This window comes from Pleurodeles waltl, chromosome 1_2, assembly GCF_031143425.1.
Source record: "Pleurodeles waltl isolate 20211129_DDA chromosome 1_2, aPleWal1.hap1.20221129, whole genome shotgun sequence".
In the NCBI taxonomy this organism is placed as follows: Eukaryota; Metazoa; Chordata; class Amphibia; order Caudata; family Salamandridae; genus Pleurodeles; species Pleurodeles waltl.
Window position 1 is genome coordinate 1,086,755,928 of NC_090437.1, and position 18,668 is coordinate 1,086,774,595.

General features: G+C 46.0%; 1 protein-coding gene across 1 annotated transcript in view; it reads left to right on the forward strand.

The window, feature by feature from the left end:
- SEL1L3 (SEL1L family member 3) overlaps positions 1 to 18,668 on the forward strand; it is a 390,847-nt gene that overhangs the window by 84,416 nt on the left and 287,763 nt on the right. Inside the window, exon 3 of the mRNA XM_069202147.1 lies at positions 16,847 to 16,973. Within this exon, the coding sequence (XP_069058248.1) occupies positions 16,847 to 16,973 (127 nt within the window). The remainder of the gene's footprint in view (positions 1 to 16,846; positions 16,974 to 18,668) is intronic.

Below are 18,668 nucleotides of genomic sequence, written 5' to 3' on the forward strand. Positions count from 1 at the left end.
AATTCTGGCCCCTCTGCCGCGGTGTGTTGACGGTCGGGTCCTGCAGGGGTATAGAGGTATGGTTATAGTTTCAATGTGTGGCATATGGGTGTATCTGTGGGTTCTCGTGTCCCCAAGTGCTGGCATTCGTGTGTGGGGGCTTTGGTGAGGGTGGCTTGTGGGGGGGATGTGTATATGCATTGGGCATGCTTTGGTGATGGGTGTCCATGCTTAGTGGACGCATGCAGGCCTATGTTTTGGGATGTGTGGGTTGTGATGGTGAGACATTGGCGGGGAATAGGTGTGCTGGGGGTGGGGGTGAGGATGGTGGTGGGGGTGAGGATGGTGGTGGGGGTGAGGATGGTGGTGGGGGTGAGGGTGGGGGTGAGGATGGGGGTGGGGGTGAGGGTGGGGTTCGAGGATGGGGGTGAGGGTTGGGGTCTGATTTGGCATGCAGGTGGGGGGGAAGCAGTATTGAAGCTTCAACTTACCAGTATCCATTCCTCCGCCGACTCCTGCGAGGCCGTCAGGATGCAGGATGTTCAAGACTTCCTCCTCCCATGATGTGAATTGTGGGGGTTGAGGTGGGGGTCCTCCGCCAGTCTTCTGCACGGCGATGTTGTGCCTGGATACCATGGAACGCACCTTCCCCCGTAGGTCGTTCCATCGCTTCCTGATGTCTTCCCGATTTCTGGGGTGCTGTCCCACTGCGTTCACCCTGTCGACAATCCTCTGCCATAGCTCCGTCCTCCGGGCAATGCTGGTGTATTGTATCTGTGTGCCGAACAGCTGGGGCTCTACCCGAACGATTTCCTCCACCATGACCCTGAGTTCTTCGTCTGTGAAGCGGGGTTGTCTTTGGGGTGCCATGGGGTGGTGTGTATGATGTGTGGGGTGGAGTATGTGTATTTAAGTGAGTTGAGTGTGGTGGTGTGTGTTGTTTTGTGTGTGGATAGTGTGTGGGTGATGGTGTTGAGTGGCTGTGGCTGTTATTTTTTGGATGCTGGTGTCTCGCTCTTGCCTTCGTTACGAATTTTTTAGCGTAGGGGTTTGTGGGTGATGTGGGTGTGTGTTTTATATTGTATTGTGTGTGTGGGAGTGGTGTGTGTATGTGTATCAGGTGTGTGGGATTCAAATCGTCCAATGTGGCAGGGTTTTGTTCGTTTGTGTGTATTCTGACCGCGGCGGTGTGTCCCGCCAATGGAATACCGCGTTTGAATGACCGCCGCGTGGATTCGTGGGTCGTAATGGCATGGGCGTATTTCTGTTGGCGTGACGGTGGAGGTTTTGTCACCTCCAACTTTCCGCCGACCGCTGGTCTGGCGGTCTGTTGTGGCGGTCGGATTTTCGGAGGTTTGCCTTCTGCGGGTCAGAATGACCGTGGCGGGTTTCCGCGACCGCGGCGGGATTATGGAGGATTTCTGACCGGCGGTAGGCGCCTTTTACCGCCGAGGTCAGAATGACCCCCATAGTCTCTTAGTTGGGCCTCCCATATTACCCACAATTGAGATTTGTCACACTGATGTCAAGTCAAGTCAACTTTATTCGGCTAACTTAGCCATGTAATTTACACAACAACATCATATTTCAAAAAGATAACATAAAAAAAATCCTATACACCCATAAAAGTCTCATAACATAACATTTCATACAATTTTTAAATCCACATGACACTGAATCAAATATTCCTTATTATATTCTAAAATTCTGTTTCACTATAAAAATCCAGTCTAAAATACACTGCCCATCTTTCTAATTTTTTTAACTTGTACAAAAAAGTTCACAATGGAAGAGCAAGTAAAACAGGAATTAAGTTGCTGGAGATACTGCAGCGCTGGTCTGCATTGTATAAAATGTAAGGATCTGATCAATGGTAAATAAATCTTTTCCTTTGTACAACATAAAGATCGTAAAAAAGGTGAGATGAAGAGTAGTTTGCTCTGTACAGTTATCACATGGGCATGTGGTAATTGACTGCTGTTACAATGGCCCTTCTTAAAACATATAAATAATGGATGGTACCTAGCCTAAATCCAGTCAATAAAAATCTATGTTGCTCTTTCTAAATCATATTAAGATAAGACTGCAGATCAGATACTGTTATCAAAGGAAGTGCAATGTGCTATCAGAGCCACCTTGTTATGTGCTCTAACTTCCCTCTTCATTTCTCGCCTTAGTGATCTTAGAAAGGAGATCCCTTTTAGTTATTCCCCTCAATGATTCTGGGTTCTCAAAGAAGGCAAGCAAACCAATACACATGAAGGACCTGATTTAAAACTCGGTGGATGGGCCACTCTGTCACAATAGTGATGTAAATCCTGTCCGCCATAAGCTAAATCCCATTATATTCTATTGAATTTAGATTTCGGCAGATGGGATGTCTGTCACTGTTATGACAGAGTAACCCATCCACTGAGTTCTAAATCAGACCCAAAGTCTTGATGTGATTCAACCAGGATTTTTGCAGTGCTTCTACCAGGACCAAGGGGTCATTTATTATCTTCCTGTTCAAAGAGGCGGCCTCTTTTAACCATACTGCTGGTCACAATAAAAGAAGGGCAGCGTGGATGTTATCTTCTACAAAAGGTATGCAAAGTTCTACATGACAAATGTAATTGGAGCAGCTAAGGGGGAAATGAAAGCAACCTTTTCAGGCATCTGTTTCACACCTGCTGAATCCTATCCACATTGGTGTACCCATAGATGTCAACTTCATAGATTTCCCCTGCTACACATTCATTTTTATAAATAGTAAGCATTTCATTCAAAGGCTTAGTGCCCAGTTTTGTAGAAAATCTAAATAGTCTGGCAACAGCTTTATCAGAGTACAACCTTCTATTTTCAAGCAAGAGTTTCCAAGTGTGTTTATTACTAAATAGCTGACCTAAATAAGAAAGCATACTTGTAAATTTTAAAAGATTTGCCACATATCACTGACATCCCAAAGTATACATTAAAAGAGAAAAGTATTAAATTAGACATTGAAGTGCATTTCCTGTCTGGGCCATCAAGACAGCGTCATCAGCATACAAGAGTAACTGTAATTGGCAAGTGCCAACTTGTGGCATATCCTTTGGTCTTTCCAGTAACAACATTCCAAATTGTTAGCATACAGTGTAAACAAAAGTGGTAGTAAAGAACAGCCTTGTCATACTCCTCTTCTAACATCAAACAGGTCCATTGACTCTCCCAACCCACCAAAACTTACTCTGGTCTTGGTATCACCATACAATTGTCAGTGGCCTATAAACACCCATGTCAGGCAAAAGTCCCCACAAAACTGAGCAATTTACACTATGAAATGCAGAGGACAAGCCCATAAAGGCAACATACAAGGACCTCTTTTTTACTATGGTGTATTTGTTCACAAGAAGATATAAAATCAGACATTGTTCCACCATGCCAAGTTCCTTATGAAAGCCATAAGATATGTTGCTAATAATGTCATATTTCTTAGCCTACTCTTCCAGCCCGGCTAGTACAATGCTACCAGACACTTTAAGAGTTAAATCTAACAATGAGGTAGGTCTATAACAACCTGGATGAGATTTATAATTTTTTTTTTAAATAGGCTCTATAATGGACTAAGACCAGGTCGGACGAGGACCACACACAGTTACTGCTCTAAGAACATTCATCGCTAAGGGAGCCCAAACATTTATTTTATTAGTAAAGACATCCAAAGGAACGCCATCCATTATTTAAATCTCTCAACCAAATTAAGAAGATCTCTTTATCCTTAATCTTAAAGAAGCCCTTCAAATCTTTCTCAAACTTCAGAACAGTATTTGCATTAGAAGATTAAAAAATATTATTATAATAATTGATTAACACAAAAACCTTCCTCCCTTAAAATCATATGTAAGTAGGTCATAATAACAAATCACTAAGCATGCTCTTAATAACTATCCCTGAAAGAGAAACTGCAATTAAAATCACAAAGCCTTGCACTCCTACAATATATTCACATGAGAGCCTTGAAAATGGGCAAATCCAACCCCGCCCTAGGGCACTAAAAACAAAATAACAGTTTGACACAGAGCCTTGGAAGCAGGTACATGTGAAAGATAGACCTAAAGAAATTGAAGCATCAGTTTAAAAAACAAACAAACCATGCATTTACGGAAAATCGCGATCCAATGCTAGCATACAGTGCTTTCTAATAGACTTATCTCTAACAAGAAGAAAAGAGCAAATGGTATGTGAACTACTGCTATTTACAGGTGAGATTTCCTTTTTTGTGCTTATTACTTGCTGCCGCCCAGGGGAGCAGGATTAGGGGAGCTGTAGTGTTCTTTTAAGTGGTGTACATTAAGCAAGAAGAGAGAATGCATATTAGGGCCTCTTATCTTGCAATAAAAAATTTATTTTGATGCTGGCTTTCTTTCATAGGGGCTAAGATTTTGTGGATTGACACTGGAAGTGAACTACTGGGCCACCCAAATGGGCACCCCAAATACCAGTGGATTTATGGCTGCTGAGTAAATGATGGCTTTGCAAATAGCAAAAAGAGAAAATGGCAAGAAAGTGAAGCAAAGAGAAGAGACAGGGGAGTTAATATTTTTTAAAAGGAGGAAAGCTGGCCTTGAGCAAAGCAATGTTTGCTCCTTCCACATTATCAGCTAAATTGGCAGGTATAGCTTTTGTAGAGGAAGCTTGTCTGGGAATCTGAGTCGTTGGTGGTTGTAATGGGCATCAGGATTTTAGAGGGAGGGCCCTAAGGAAAGTAAGATTGGTGGACAAGAGAAGACTGCTAACAGCGGCCATTTTCATTAGTATGATGATAGTGACACTGAGTGGGGAAAGAACAGGTATCGATAGCAGTCTTGTCAGCGAGGGCCCTTTTGAGTATCAAACATGACAAGTAATTAGATATCTTCACCCCGAACAATGACAAGGTGGCTATTCATCCTGGAAGGGTGAATTTGGGAGTAGGTAATAGCAAGACTGACCGGAAGGGAAAAGGGATTATGATGGAATGTCGCTCATAGGCCAGTGAAGGCTTTCAGGGTCTGTAGGAGTATACGAAGTTAATGGGTAGAGAAGTTCATTCATAATGGTATTAAATTGAAGCATTGACATGTCTTTCAGCAAATGTAACATAGTTTGGTTTGCTATCTAATAAAATCAATAGTCACTACCAAAGAGAAAGTGAGGTTTAACATGAGGAAGAAGCAAAATACCTGTTGGGGGTTAAACCAAAAAGATTCTGACTTTATATGCGAGATGTGGTTAAATAATGAAGGGCTGGATACAAATGTGTCCTCACTTTTTTGTCTTCATGTTTAGCTAGGTCCTAAATTGTTTTTGTCCCAGGCCTTCCATACCAACCCTAAATCTTGGAAAGAATAACTAAAAATTAATATATATAATGAGCTATATACCCAACTGAGTACTCCTCTCTGACGTTTGGTCCTCTGTACTTGACCGTTTTCCCCGATGCCACATCTTGTATATATTTCACCCCAATATCAAACCTTTGAAGCAGAAAGTATGCACCATAGAGGGTAAACACAACTTATCCTCAAACATGTTAGTGTTTTTTCCCTATATTCCTGTAGCCACATACATAATATTGATTTGCTTTGAGCTGAAGTTATTGTGCAGGACCCTTTTCAAATGGTGTGTTGCGTCATGCTCTGTAGTGTTATGTTCCATTATTTTGTGTTACCTAAGTTGGACAGCACACTGACTATGGCCCTCATTCTGACCTTGGCGGGCGGCGGAGGCCGCCCGCCAAAGTCCCGCCGTCAGGTTACCGTTCCGCGGTCGAAAGACCGCAGCGGTAATTCTGACTTTCCCGCTGGGCTGGCGGGCGGTCGCCTTCAGGCCGCCCGCCAGCCCAGCGGGAAAGAGGCTTCCACGATGAAGCCGGCTCGGAATCGAGCCGGCGGAGTGGAAGCTGTGCGACGGGTGCAGTTGCACCCGTCGCGTATTTCACTGTCTGCGCAGCAGACAGTGAAATACATTTAGGGGCCCTCTTACGGGGGGCCCCTGCAATGCCCATGCCAGTGGCATGGGCACTGCAGGGGCCCCCAGGGGCCCCGCGACCCCCCCTACCGCCATCCGGATCCCGGCGGTCGGACCGCCGGGATCTGGATGGCGGTAGGGGGGGTCGGAATCCCCTCGGCGGCGCAGCAAGCTGCGCCGCCTTGGAGGATTCAATGGGGCGGCGGTACACTGGCGGGAGCCCGCCAGTGTTGCCGGTCCGACCGCGGCTTTACCGCCGCGGTCGGAATCTCCATTGGAGCACCGCCGGCCTGTCGGCGGTGCTCCCGCGGTCCTCCGCCCTGGCGGTCTTTGACCGCCAGGGTCAGAATGACCGCCTATATGCCATAGTAGTGCCTCAGACCACAAGGGGCCAGACACCCTATAGAACTTTAGCACAGATAAATTAGGAAGGCTTCAACCAGCAGCTCAAAGGGCCAGTCATTCTAAATCTAAAGCAGACGCCTAATCACTGTAAGGTCCGAAGAGATGATTAGGTAAAATCTTCTCCAAGGAGGGTATGCTGGGCATTTCATTTTTTTCACTCCTCCTCTCCCTCCACTGGTCATCAGAGATTGTAGATAAATTGCAGAGGCAAACCAGCATTATAAGTGTCAATTTACTGGAATGCATTAAAAACCTTATGAATTTATAGGTCCTTTAATAGAAATGGCTTGGTACACCAGCGTTAGTACATTATATTTAACTCAAGTGGCCAACAATATAAGTGTGTTGTGGGAGCCAAACCTCAATAAAGTCCAATAAAGTACTAAGTACTAAAGTCCAATAATTTATGCACCCCGAATTATCTCAGGCAAATTGTCTATATTGCTCTTTTTGATCAAGCAGCAAGAGTAGATCAAAATTCTTAATATAAACAATACAAAGATGCATAGATTGCAAGGGAGCTGCTGATACTGAGCACAAAATCATAAATTAGAGCAAAATCTCTATTCCAAGCAATTACATTTCTCCAGATTTTAAGTGTCAAACTTGGAAGAAGAAAGTCTCAAACTAATCAGACAGCAGCTTGGAAGGAACATGAGAAGTTGCCCCCGAACCTTCAAAACGTGGGGCAGTGTTGGACTTTTTTGCTTATGCAGGGCCATCCCCAATCTTTTTGCCTCCTGCCTCCTATTTTTTCTGACCTGTTGCTGTTGGCTTTTGAACTCTGAGCACTTTACCACTGCTAACCAGTGCTAAAGTGCATATTCTCTCTGTGTAAATTGTATGTAAATTTGTTTATCCATGATTGACATATCTGATTTACTAGTAAGTCCCTAGTAAAGTGCACTAGAGGTGCCAGGGCCTGTAAATCAAATGCTACTAGTGGGCCTGCAGCACTGGTTGTGCCACCCACACAAGTAGCTCTGTAATCATGTCTCAGACCTGCTACTGCAGTGTCTGTGTGTGCAGTTTTAACTGTAAATTCGACTTGGCAAGTGTACCCACTTGCCAGGCCTAAACCTTCCCTTTTCTTACATATAAGACACCCCTAAGGTAGGCCCTAGGTAGCCCCAAGGGCAGGGTGCAGTGTATGGTTAAGGTAGGACATATAGTTATGTGGTTTAAATGTCCTGACAGTGACATATTGCTAAATTTGTTTTTCACTGTTGCAAGGCCTGTCCCTCTCATAGGTTAACATAGGGGCTACCTTTAAATCTGATTAAAGTGTAGATTCCCTTTGGGAGCGGATGGACATGCGGAGTTTGGGATCTCTGAGCTCACAATTTAAAAATACATCTTTTAGTAAAGTTGATTTTAAGATTGTGTGTTTGAAAATGCCACTTTTAAAAAGTGGGCATTTTCTTGCTTATACCATTTATGTGACGCTGTCTGTTTATGGATTCCCTGTCTGGGTCAGTTTGACAGTTGGGCTGGTTGCACCTCACACTAGACAGTGACACAAAGGGAGCTGGGGTGTAGTCTGCATTTCCTGATGAGCCATCTGTGCTAGGAGGGAGGGGACGGGTGGTCAATTACACCTGAAAGGGCTGTGCCTGCCCTCACACAATGCAGTCTCCAACCCCCTGGTGAGTGTCTGGGGCCTGGCCTGGGCAAGGCTGGATTTCACATTCAAAGGAGACTTTACTTTGAAGTAGGCCTACTTCAAAGGAGAAATTGGGTATAAGAAGAGCACCCAAAACCACAGACTTTAGAAACACTTCTGGAACCAAGAGGAAACTCTGCCTGGAGAAGAACTGAATAGCTGAGGAAGAAGAGCTGCCCTGCCTGTGACTGTGCTTTGTGGAGCTATTCTTCAGTTGCTACTTCTGCCAGAGTAAGAGGGCAAAGACTGGACTTTGTCTGCCTTCCATCTTGTGAAGAAATCTCCAAGGGCTTGATCTAGAGCTTGCCTCCTATTGTTTGAAGTCTCAGGGACAGCAAAGACTTCTCCCTGCCAGCACCTGGAGTCTCTGGAGAGACTCCTACTCTGCCCTGTGGTGCCCATCCAGTTCCTGGGACCCTGAAAGGAGAATCTGGCAGCCTAAAGACAAGAAAATCCACGCACAGAGTGCCGTGCGGGGAAAACATTGACGCAACTCCGACCTGCGGCTGAAAAAAGCACGTGCCGTCGGCTCCACAGCTGAGAAAACGACGCTCGCAGGAAACACGACCGAAGAATCGACGCACGGAGCAGGAGAAACGGCGCGCAGCTTCGCTGACGGAGGCTGGCAGATCACAACCTGCGCTGCTGGGATTTCAGATCATCATGCGCCTGGATTTCCGACTCAGGTACTGCCGTGCGGAGTTGTTTTGACACACACCTGCCCGTGCTGGGTTATTTTTGATGCGCACCAGGTAAATTTTCATGCTAGCAGCGCTAGTGTGTGTTTAAAACTACTTGAAGACTATTTTTTTGCATTTTTATTGATAATTTGACTTAAGTATTGTGGATTTTGGTCATTTTGGTCTTGTTTTGTTTAGATGAATATTTCCTATTTTTTTAAACTGGTGTTGTCATTTTGTAGTGTTTTCATTAAGTTACTGTGTGTGTTGGTGCAAATACTTTACACCTAGCACTCTGAAGTTAAGCCTACTGCTCTGCCAAGCTACCGAGGGGGTAAGCACAGGTTAGCTGAGGGTTATTCTCTTTTACCCTAACTAGAGTGACGGTCTTTGCTTGAACAGGGGGTAACCTGACTGTCAACCAAAGACCACATTGCTAGCAGGGAGTTATACACAATTTTATGCATAAACAATTAGGAAAACTGCAGATCCAGCATGGCATTGATCATTGTTTGGTCACATTGGCAAATCAAAAGCAGCTTCGTAATAATTAAAACTCTTAGCAGTAACCCATTTCTGAAAGTAAATAGAAATCGTCTGTATACCCCTCAGCAACTTCACTACGGAGATGTACAATACAAAATGAAAGATTTCTCAAACAAAAGCTCATAAAATTATGTCCTTGTCCAGGCCTACGTCTGAACTTCCAGCAGAAATCCTTAAACATTTTACGTAGAGTACCCAGTGTAAACTTTACATTCACAATACACCCTTTCCAAGATCAATAAGCATTTATGCCATATCACTCTGTGGTCCGTAGAAACTGTGGGGAAAGAAGACTCATAGCTGGTTACTGGTTGGAAGGAATGAGCAGGAGCAAGAATAGCAGAACACCAGAAACTTCATCCAGTCTAGCAAAATGGATTCAAAACCTGGCATAACTATACTGTATTATCAATTGTACTTCTAATCGGTATTATCAAGTTGTTTCAAGTCCATCTTCATTAGTTCATTGGTTATGCCTATATGCATTATTCATATCACCAATTTGCACAAGAAATCTTTCACCCAATATTTTCACATAAGAACAAACTTTAACAGCACCATAATCGGGAAGACACGAGCTTCAAGTCCTTTCTGCTGGCTTAAGGATACTTGGTAACTCGTAGACTGATTGTTTGGACAGCATGAATAAAATGTTTTGCTTAAGGCAAAACTTGGAAGATAGATGACAAAAGTAGAAAATATCAGGCATTCAACTCCAAAAAATATGGATATTTCTGGCAAAGAAATGGTAATGGTAGACTTTAACTATGTCAAAGATTTCTCTCCATTTGCATCACCAACTAGGTGTCATTAGTGTACAGTTGAAAGTCAGCATTATGCTTCCTAGATAAACCAGCAAACGTTTGCATAAAGAGCTCAAAAAGTGGGAAAAAGGGGACGTTCTCCACGCACTAGCACTCTCTATAATGCTACTGAGAATTAGGTTCACAGCAGGCCATAAAAGTTCTGCAGTGCAAAATAAGGAGGCACCTAATGGCTATCTCTGAAATCTCCAAATGAACGCCTTGCTAATTCAACACATTCTGGTGTTTTAATTCCTGAGAGCAACTGTGTTAGCTCCACATCATGAGGCTGTAAAATAACCGGAAATGCTGCCAGATGTGCACATCTTACTGGCTTTGTTAGGATGCCATTGGGGCAGGACAGTGCAAGCGAATTCAACAGGAATCCGGACCACCTTTCCCTAATTGTGGAAGGTGGCACCCAATTGCACATTTAGAAACATTGTTTTTAGCTGCATGAGGTAGCAGTGCTGACACCTGTTACATCATATTAATGCAACGTTACTGCCTTTACAGAGACACTTTATGGTCATGTTGAACGAGTTACTTACCTTCGGTAACGACTTTTCTGGTGGATACATTAGCTACCTGTGGATTCCTCACCTAATGAATTCTCCCATGGCACCAGCATTCGACGGAAATCTTCTTCCTAGTCTCTGCACGTCGACGAGGACGTCACTCTAGCCCACGCGACGCCGTCTGACATCATACAGGCAATAAGAGGTCCTCGACGACGTGCCGACGTCAGTACCAATCATTTTTTACGTGCATGAGAACAACCAGGCAATGCAATGAAAGAGCAAGGCAACATCCCATAACATTGTAAAATACACAACATTTGCCTGAATAACTGTAAATCTTTTATATATATAAATAACTCTCTCTTTTTTTTTTTTTTTTTTTTTTTTTAAATATATGTACACATCAAGTATATACACAAAGATATACACATGTATACATATATATAAATATATTATATACAACATCTATTGCACCCTCGAAGACCAAGAGGAGCGCACTCAAGGATTACTTGGTAAGACCAGAAAGGCAACGGGGAGGCGGGTGGGATCGTGAGGAATCCACAGGTAGCTAATGTATCCACCAGAAAAGTCGTTACCGAAGGTAAGTAACTCGTTCTTCTGATGGATACAACTACCTGTGGATTCCTCACCTAATGAATAGAGTCCCAAAGCAGTACCACGCCTGGCGGTGGGTGCCCAAATGGTCAAACCAAGAAATCCTGCAGCACTGACCGTGCAAAATGGCCGTCCCTTCTAACCTCAGAATCCAAACAGTAATGTTTTGCAAAAGTGTGAAGGGACGACCAAGTTGCGGCCTTGCAGATGTCGACCACAGGAACACCTCTGGCCAAGGCCGAAGTGGCCGACTTAGCTCTGGTGGAATGAGCTCTAATGCCCTCAGGAGGATCCTTCTTTGCCAAAGAGTAACAGATTTTAATGCAAAGAACAACCCACCTGGATAGTGTTCTCTTGTGGACTGCCTTTCCTCTCCTCTTGCCCACGTATCCAATAAACAGCTGATCCTCCAGCCTGAAATCCTTTGTTCTATCAATAAAGAAGCTCAACGCCCTCTTTGGGTCCAGACGGTGCAGTCTTTCTTCCTCTTTGGAAGGATGAGGCGGAGGATAGAACGTGGACAAAGTAATTGCCTGAGCCAAATGGAAAGGTGAAACAACCTTCGGGAGGAAAGCAGCCTTGGTCCTCAACACCACCTTATCCCCATAAAAAGTTGTATAAGGAGGTTTTACTGATAAGGCCTGCAACTCACTCACTCTCCTTGCTGATGTTATAGCTATCAGGAAGACTGTTTTTAAAAACAAATACCTTAAGGGGCAAGAATGCATAGGTTCAAAAGGGGACCCCATAAGGAAAGTCAGGACCAAGGACAAATCCCATTGCGGCATAACGAATGGTTTTGGAGGATATTTATTTAGAAGACCTTTCAAGAATCTGATAACAATAGGGGATTTAAATAAAGATGGTTGGTCTGGAAGACATATGAAGGCTGACCAGGCCGATAAATAACCCTTAATGGTAGCCACTGCACAACCTTTCTGCGCTAGAGACAGAGCAAAAGACAAAATGTCCGATAGATGAGCATGTAAGGGATCAATCTGCCTCTCTCCACACCACGCAACAAATTTAGACCATCTATTAGCGTAGATAGATTTAGTGGAGTGTCGCCTGGCCGCTAATATAACATCCACTACCTCAGGCGGGAGAGAGAAGGAACTCAGGTTGCCCCGTTCAATCTCCAGGCATGTAGGTGCAAACTCTGGAGGTTGGGGTGTAAAACCTGCCCCTGCGACTGCGAGAGGAGGTCTGCCCTGAGAGGGAGACGGAGCGGAGGGCACATTGAGAGTTGGAGAAGGTCGGAGTACCATACCCTCCTTGGCCAATCCGGAGCTATTAGGATGACTAGAGCCCGGTCCTGGCGAATCTTCCTCAATACTCGAGGAATCAAGGGTATGGGAGGAAACGCGTAAAGCATCTGGCCGCACCAGGTTATTTGAAACGCGTCCCCCAACGCTCCCTGCATCGGATACTGGAGACTGCAGAATAACGGACAATGCGCGTTCTCTCGAGTGGCAAACAGATCTACCCGAGGAAACCCCCACCTCTGGAAGATTAAACGGACTTGATCTGGATGGAGACGCCACTCGTGGTCTGCCGAGAATTGGCGACTGAGACTATCCGCACGCACGTTTAAGACTCCGACCAGATGGTTTGCTATCAAGCAAATCTGATGGTCCTTTGTCCAGGACCATAGTCGAAGAGCTTCTCTGCAGAGAAGGTACGACCCTACTCCTCCCTGCTTGTTTATGTACCACATCGTGGTAGTATTGTCCGTTAGAACCTGTACCGACTGACCACGAAGGGAAGGGAGGAAGGCCTTGAGAGCCAGATGTACAGCCCGTAACTCTAACAGATTGATGTGAAACATCTGTTCCTCTGGAGACCAAAGGCCTTTGATCTCCAGATCCCCCAGATGAGCTCCCCACCCTAGAGTGGAAGCATCCGTTATGACTGTGGCCACTGGTGGCGACTGCTCGAACGGCTTTCCTTGTGAAAGATTGTTGCTTGCAATCCACCACTTCAAATCCACAGCAGCATCTCTGGAGATCTTGACAGTACTCTCTAGATCCCCTTTGTGTTGAGACCACTGCCTTCGGAGGCACCACTGAAGAGCCCTCATGTGCCAGCGAGCATGCGTGACCAACAGAATGCAGGAGGCAAACAGACCGAGCAGACGAAGGACCTTGAGGACTGGAACTACCGCTCCATTTCGAAACATTGGAACCAAATCCTGAATATCTTGAATCCGCTGAGGCGGAGGAAAGGCCCGACCCAATGTTGTATCCAGTACTGCCCCTATGAACAGGAGGCGCTGAGAGGGCTCTAGGTGAGATTTGGGCTCGTTCACCGAAAAACCCAGGTCGAACAACAACTGGGTTGTTGACTGCAGATGATGCGACACAAGCTCCGGGGACTTGGCTTTGATCAACCAGTCGTCCAAGTAAGGGAATACTGCTATCCCCTTCCTTCTGAGTTCTGCCGCAACCACCGACATCACCTTCGTGAAGACTCGAGGTGCTGAAGTAAGACCAAACGGAAGGACCGCAAACTGATAGTGCTGCGATCCCACCACAAACCTGAGATACTTCCTGTGTGACTTGAGTATCGGGATATGAAAGTAAGCATCCTGCAAGTCGACAGACACCATCCAGTCTTCCTTGTTCAACGCCAAAAGCACCTGTGCTAGGGTCAGCATCTTGAACTTTTCCTGCTTGAGGAACCAATTCAAGATCCTCAGGTCCAGGATTGGTCTCAAACGACCATCCTTCTTGGGAATCAGGAAATACCTTGAGTAACATCCTCGACCCCTTTCCTGCTCTGGGACCAACTCCACCGCGCCCTTTGAAAGGAGGGCTTGTACCTCCTGTTCTAGCAACAGGAGGTGTTCTTCTGAACAATAAGAAGGGCGGGGTGGGATGAGGGGCGGGAACTCCCGAAAGGGAAGGGTGTAGCCTTTTCCCACAATACTGAGAACCCAAGTGTCCGTTGTAACAGTCTTCCATTTGGCGAGAAAATGCTGTAATCTTCCCCCTACAGGAGAGGAGTGAGTGGGGAATGGTGGAAGCCTAAGGCTGCTTCCCCTGCTGCACCCCGCCAGAGGATGAGGAAGAGGCAGAGTGCTGCTGAGAGGCTCCTCTGGTGCGGACCCTACCTATCCCTCTAAAAGATCTATAGGGATGGGAAGAGGCAGGTTGCTGATATCTTCCCCGAAAGGAAGAGGAGGAAGAGCCACGCCCAAATCCACGAAACCTCCTGAAAAATCTGGAAGAGGCCGTGGAAGAAGGAGCTTGGAGCCCTAACGACTTAGCCGTGGCCCTGCTCTCCTTAAAACGTTCCAAGGCCGAATCAGCCTTGGCTCCAAACAGTTTGTCCCCATCAAACAGGAGATCCAACAATGTGCACTGTACATCCGCAGAAAAGCCCGAGTTACGGAGCCAGGCCTGCCTCCTTGCCACCACAGTTGTGCCCATTGCTCTGGCCACCGAGTCGGTCGTATCCAGTCCAGTCTGGATAATCTGGGTCGCAGCAGCCTGGGCATTTGAAACAACGTCCAAAAGACCCTGGGGAAGCTCTGTAAATGATGAGGAAATGTCATCCATCAGAGCATGAATATACCTCCCCAGGATACAGGTTGCGTTGGTGGCCTTCAACGCCAGACTGCAGGACGAAAAAATCTTCTTGGACTGCGCCTCCAGTTTCTTTGAATCTCTGTCCCCAGGCACCGTCGGGAAAGAACCAGGCGCTGACTTGGATGAACAGGAGGCCTGCACCACCAAGCTCTCCGGTGTAGGGTGCCTAGACAGAAAACCAGGGTCAGTTGGAGCCGCCCGATACCTCCTGGCCACGGCCCTGTGAACTGCTGGGGAAGATGCCGGCCTCTTCCACACCTCTAACACCGGATCCAGCAGAGCGTCATTAAATGGCAAAAGAGGCTCTGCCGCAGCTGAGGCCGGATGTAGCACCTCTGTTAGAAGGTTTTGTTTTGCCTCCATCACCGGCAAAGGCAGGTCCAAAAAACTAGCTGCCTTCCGTACTACTGCGTGAAAGGAAGCAGCCTCCTCAGTATATTCTCCTGGGGACGAAAGATCCCACTCAGGGGAAGTGTCCAGCCCACTGGCCGACTCCAGACCACGCAGCCCATCACCCGAGTCCTCTAGCTCTCCTTCTTCCAGGGCTCGTTGGTACTCCTGCTCTTCTAATACACGGAGAGCACGTCTCCTCGAATGAAGCCGTTGCTCAATACGCGGAGTCGACAATGCCTCCGCCGAAGTCGAAGATCGGCGCCGATCTTCAGAAGCCACCGACGCCGCGTCCGGCGCCACAGGTAACTTCGGCGCCGACGAAAGAGCAGTCAAAGCAGATGGACCCACCGGAGTCACAGGCCGAAATCCCGAAGTCGACGGGATGGAAATCCCCGGGGCCAATCCCTCTGAAGCCACCGGAGCGGCCACCGGCGCCGACACCGGCGCCGAGCCCACGTTCCCAAAAGGGAGAAAGGGCATAAAGGGTGCCGGCCGAAGAGGCGCAGGATCACCCAATGAAAAGGCCAAAGGCCCAGCCGGAGCACCCCCTGGAGCCATCTGTTGGAAGATGGCATACATCGCATTCAAGAATGCGGAACTATCGGCTCCAGGGGTGGGAAAAGCCGGATACTGGGGTGCCTGTCTCGGAGGCGACCCCGACGCCGGCCTCGACGTCTGCGACGCCGGAGATAACACCTGAGGCTCCAATACCTCAATCACCGACGCCTGTCCAGGTGAAGTCGGAGACGCCGGAGAGGGCAACGGCGTCGAAGGATGAGGCGTAACCGTGGGACTGATCTCACATGTCCTTCGGCGCCGATCCGAAGACCTGGAACGAGTCTCCTTGCTCGAATGACGCCGAGATTCTCTACGGCGCCGGGAGTCTCGATGACGTAACCACAAAAGTAACAGCTGCTCCCTCGAAGATAACCGTTTCGAATGCACGGAAAAAAGGGAACTGACGTCGGCACGTCGTCGAGGACCTCTTATTGCCTGTATGACGTCAGACGGCGTCGCGTGGGCTAGAGTGACGTCCTCGTCGACGTGCAGAGACTAGGAAGAAGATTTCCGTCGAATGCTGGCGCCATGGGAGAATTCATTAGGTGAGGAATCCACAGGTAGTTGTATCCATCAGAAGTGTGTTTTATTATTTGTTTTAAAAATGATGGCAAAAGTGCCTGGCAAAGTAATCATACTTCTTTTGTTACTTAACATGCCATGATTTTCTGTTCAGTCGCTTTTCTTCTCATTGGACCTTTTTTGAGGATGATATAATCTCTTTTATCAAAACAAGTGAGTATCATCATTTCCGCTGCCCGTGTATTTGACTACAACTCACAGGGGTGCTCCCCAAATCTCAAAAAGCTTTCATGGGCCATGCCAAAAATTCAAAGGAGGGGAAGGAAATCTGAGGAGCCTAGCTTGTGAGTTAAATCAGCCTTGCATTGTATTTCTTTTTGGGAGGGTTGGGTGAAGAGTCACTGATAGGATTCAGGGCTGGCTCCTCTGCTATAGCAAAGGAGCATTAACCCGGCAAACCCGCATCCTGAGCCTGTCAGGACAAGGCGGGGCCTGCTGAGTCCTGTAGCAGCATAAGTCTATAAAATGTGACATATATCATAACTTTCTATTTTATTCAAAAATATTTTAGTATACCACTTTTCCTTTTTTTATTTTACAGACACCATACAGATCCTCAATTTTACATATGCATCTAGCGGAGGGCATCATGGTATCATCAAAAAATTTGGGAAGTTTCAGAACCGAGAACTTGAAGCAAGAAGACAGCAGCTGGTCGATTATCCTATGTAAGCAAAATGTTTCGTTCTTTTCTTGTAGAAAACATCTCTTTAATATTCAGTATTTGGAACAGTTGTCTCAGGGCTGCTTCTTTTAGAGGCTTCCTTCTGAGGCCCTGATTACGAGTTTGCAAGATGCTAGAATTTGATACAGGGATTCTCTAGGCCCAGTATCTCTGTTTCTGCACCCAATAGTGGCTAGTCCAAGGTTTTCAATGGAATAGGAAACGCAGAATTTTGGATCTATTTCTGTACATTCTCTCTGCCATTTTAGGAAGCAATACACTGCATTCCAACTGCTGTCTGACCAAGTGGAAGGTGTGAGGGGGAGGGCTACATTAAGTGTTGTGGGTTTCCACTTCTGTCTGTTCAGGGGGAGCATTGCTGCTTCCCACAGCAAGTAGACGCTGCAATAGCAGAGTGAGCTCTAGTGTCTTTGTCTCAGAATGATCAGCTCCAGTTTGTGGACCGGATAATTTTAGGCCAGGAGACACTGATAATTGCAGGTGACGGAATTCCAATTGGATTTATCGCGCTGAGTGAAATTCCCTCACTTGGCCTTAACCTTTTTAGTGTCCTCATGGTAAATATATGACAGAGGCGTCATTTACACATATGTTACAGGTCAGATGTGAGTTCAATAGGAAAGGTATTTTGCTCCTTTTTAAATTTTGACCCAGTCTTAATCATGATGCACCCCACTTCCAGAATACAGATATCTAGTGCATGCTCTTGGAGTTTGCCAAATTTGGTGCAGGGTAGGCACCTGCTGGGATCAAAGATAAAGATATAAAGGATGTCCCAAAATTACAAGTGCATAGAGAATTCTCTATGGGTAATATTCTCTGTGAAAATAGAAAACATTGCACATGAAATGCACCAAAAATGGCAGCAATGTAATGCATGCTGTCTGTAGCCTGTATAGGGCTGGGTTGAGGGCATAGCTATCAATGGCGCAGCAGGTGCAGTGGCACCAGAGCTCAGAGGGTTCAGGGGCCCACTAAATCCTGATTTGTGCTGTATTTTCTTAGCCTTAGCATCCAAGGGGCCCATTTCAGTGCTTACTTTGGAGCCAAAGGCACCCTGGCGACGTCACTGGACTGGGTGTAGGATGTGACTGGAAATCCTGTTTGTTTCTGGTAAAAATGACATTTTTCACACCTCTAGTGATGCACGGAACACCTAAGCCTAAATAAAAACAATTGTGCCACCGTTGGCCCTAGAGATATTATCTATCATGCCAATACCACAATTGTGATGGGAGTTTACAATTTCAAGTTTGGGGAAAAATAATGGAAAACTTTCATCAACCCATCACCTTTGTCAAAAATGCAAATTAGATTGACAGAAATGCCAAACTCAAAATCATAAGTCCAGTCAGTTTTTTTCCTTTTTTCAAACTCCACTTAATAGCTTTTCACAAAACCTTAAAATGGTAACTAGTTGGACAAGGCCTCATCCAAGTTTAGTTCAAATCTGTTCAGCAGTTATTTACGGTAGATGCGACAGTATTTTCCCTATGGGAATTAACACTGGAAAATGGATTTTGGATCCCCATCACTTGTGCTCCATTGATAGATTGTCTCAAAATAGATTTCCCTGAAATCGAAAGATTCCATGCAATCACTGGTATCTTAGAGCCCTATTATGTCTTCCTTTTTTGATTTGTGGTCTTTCAACAGCAGCGGTAAAATTATTCACATC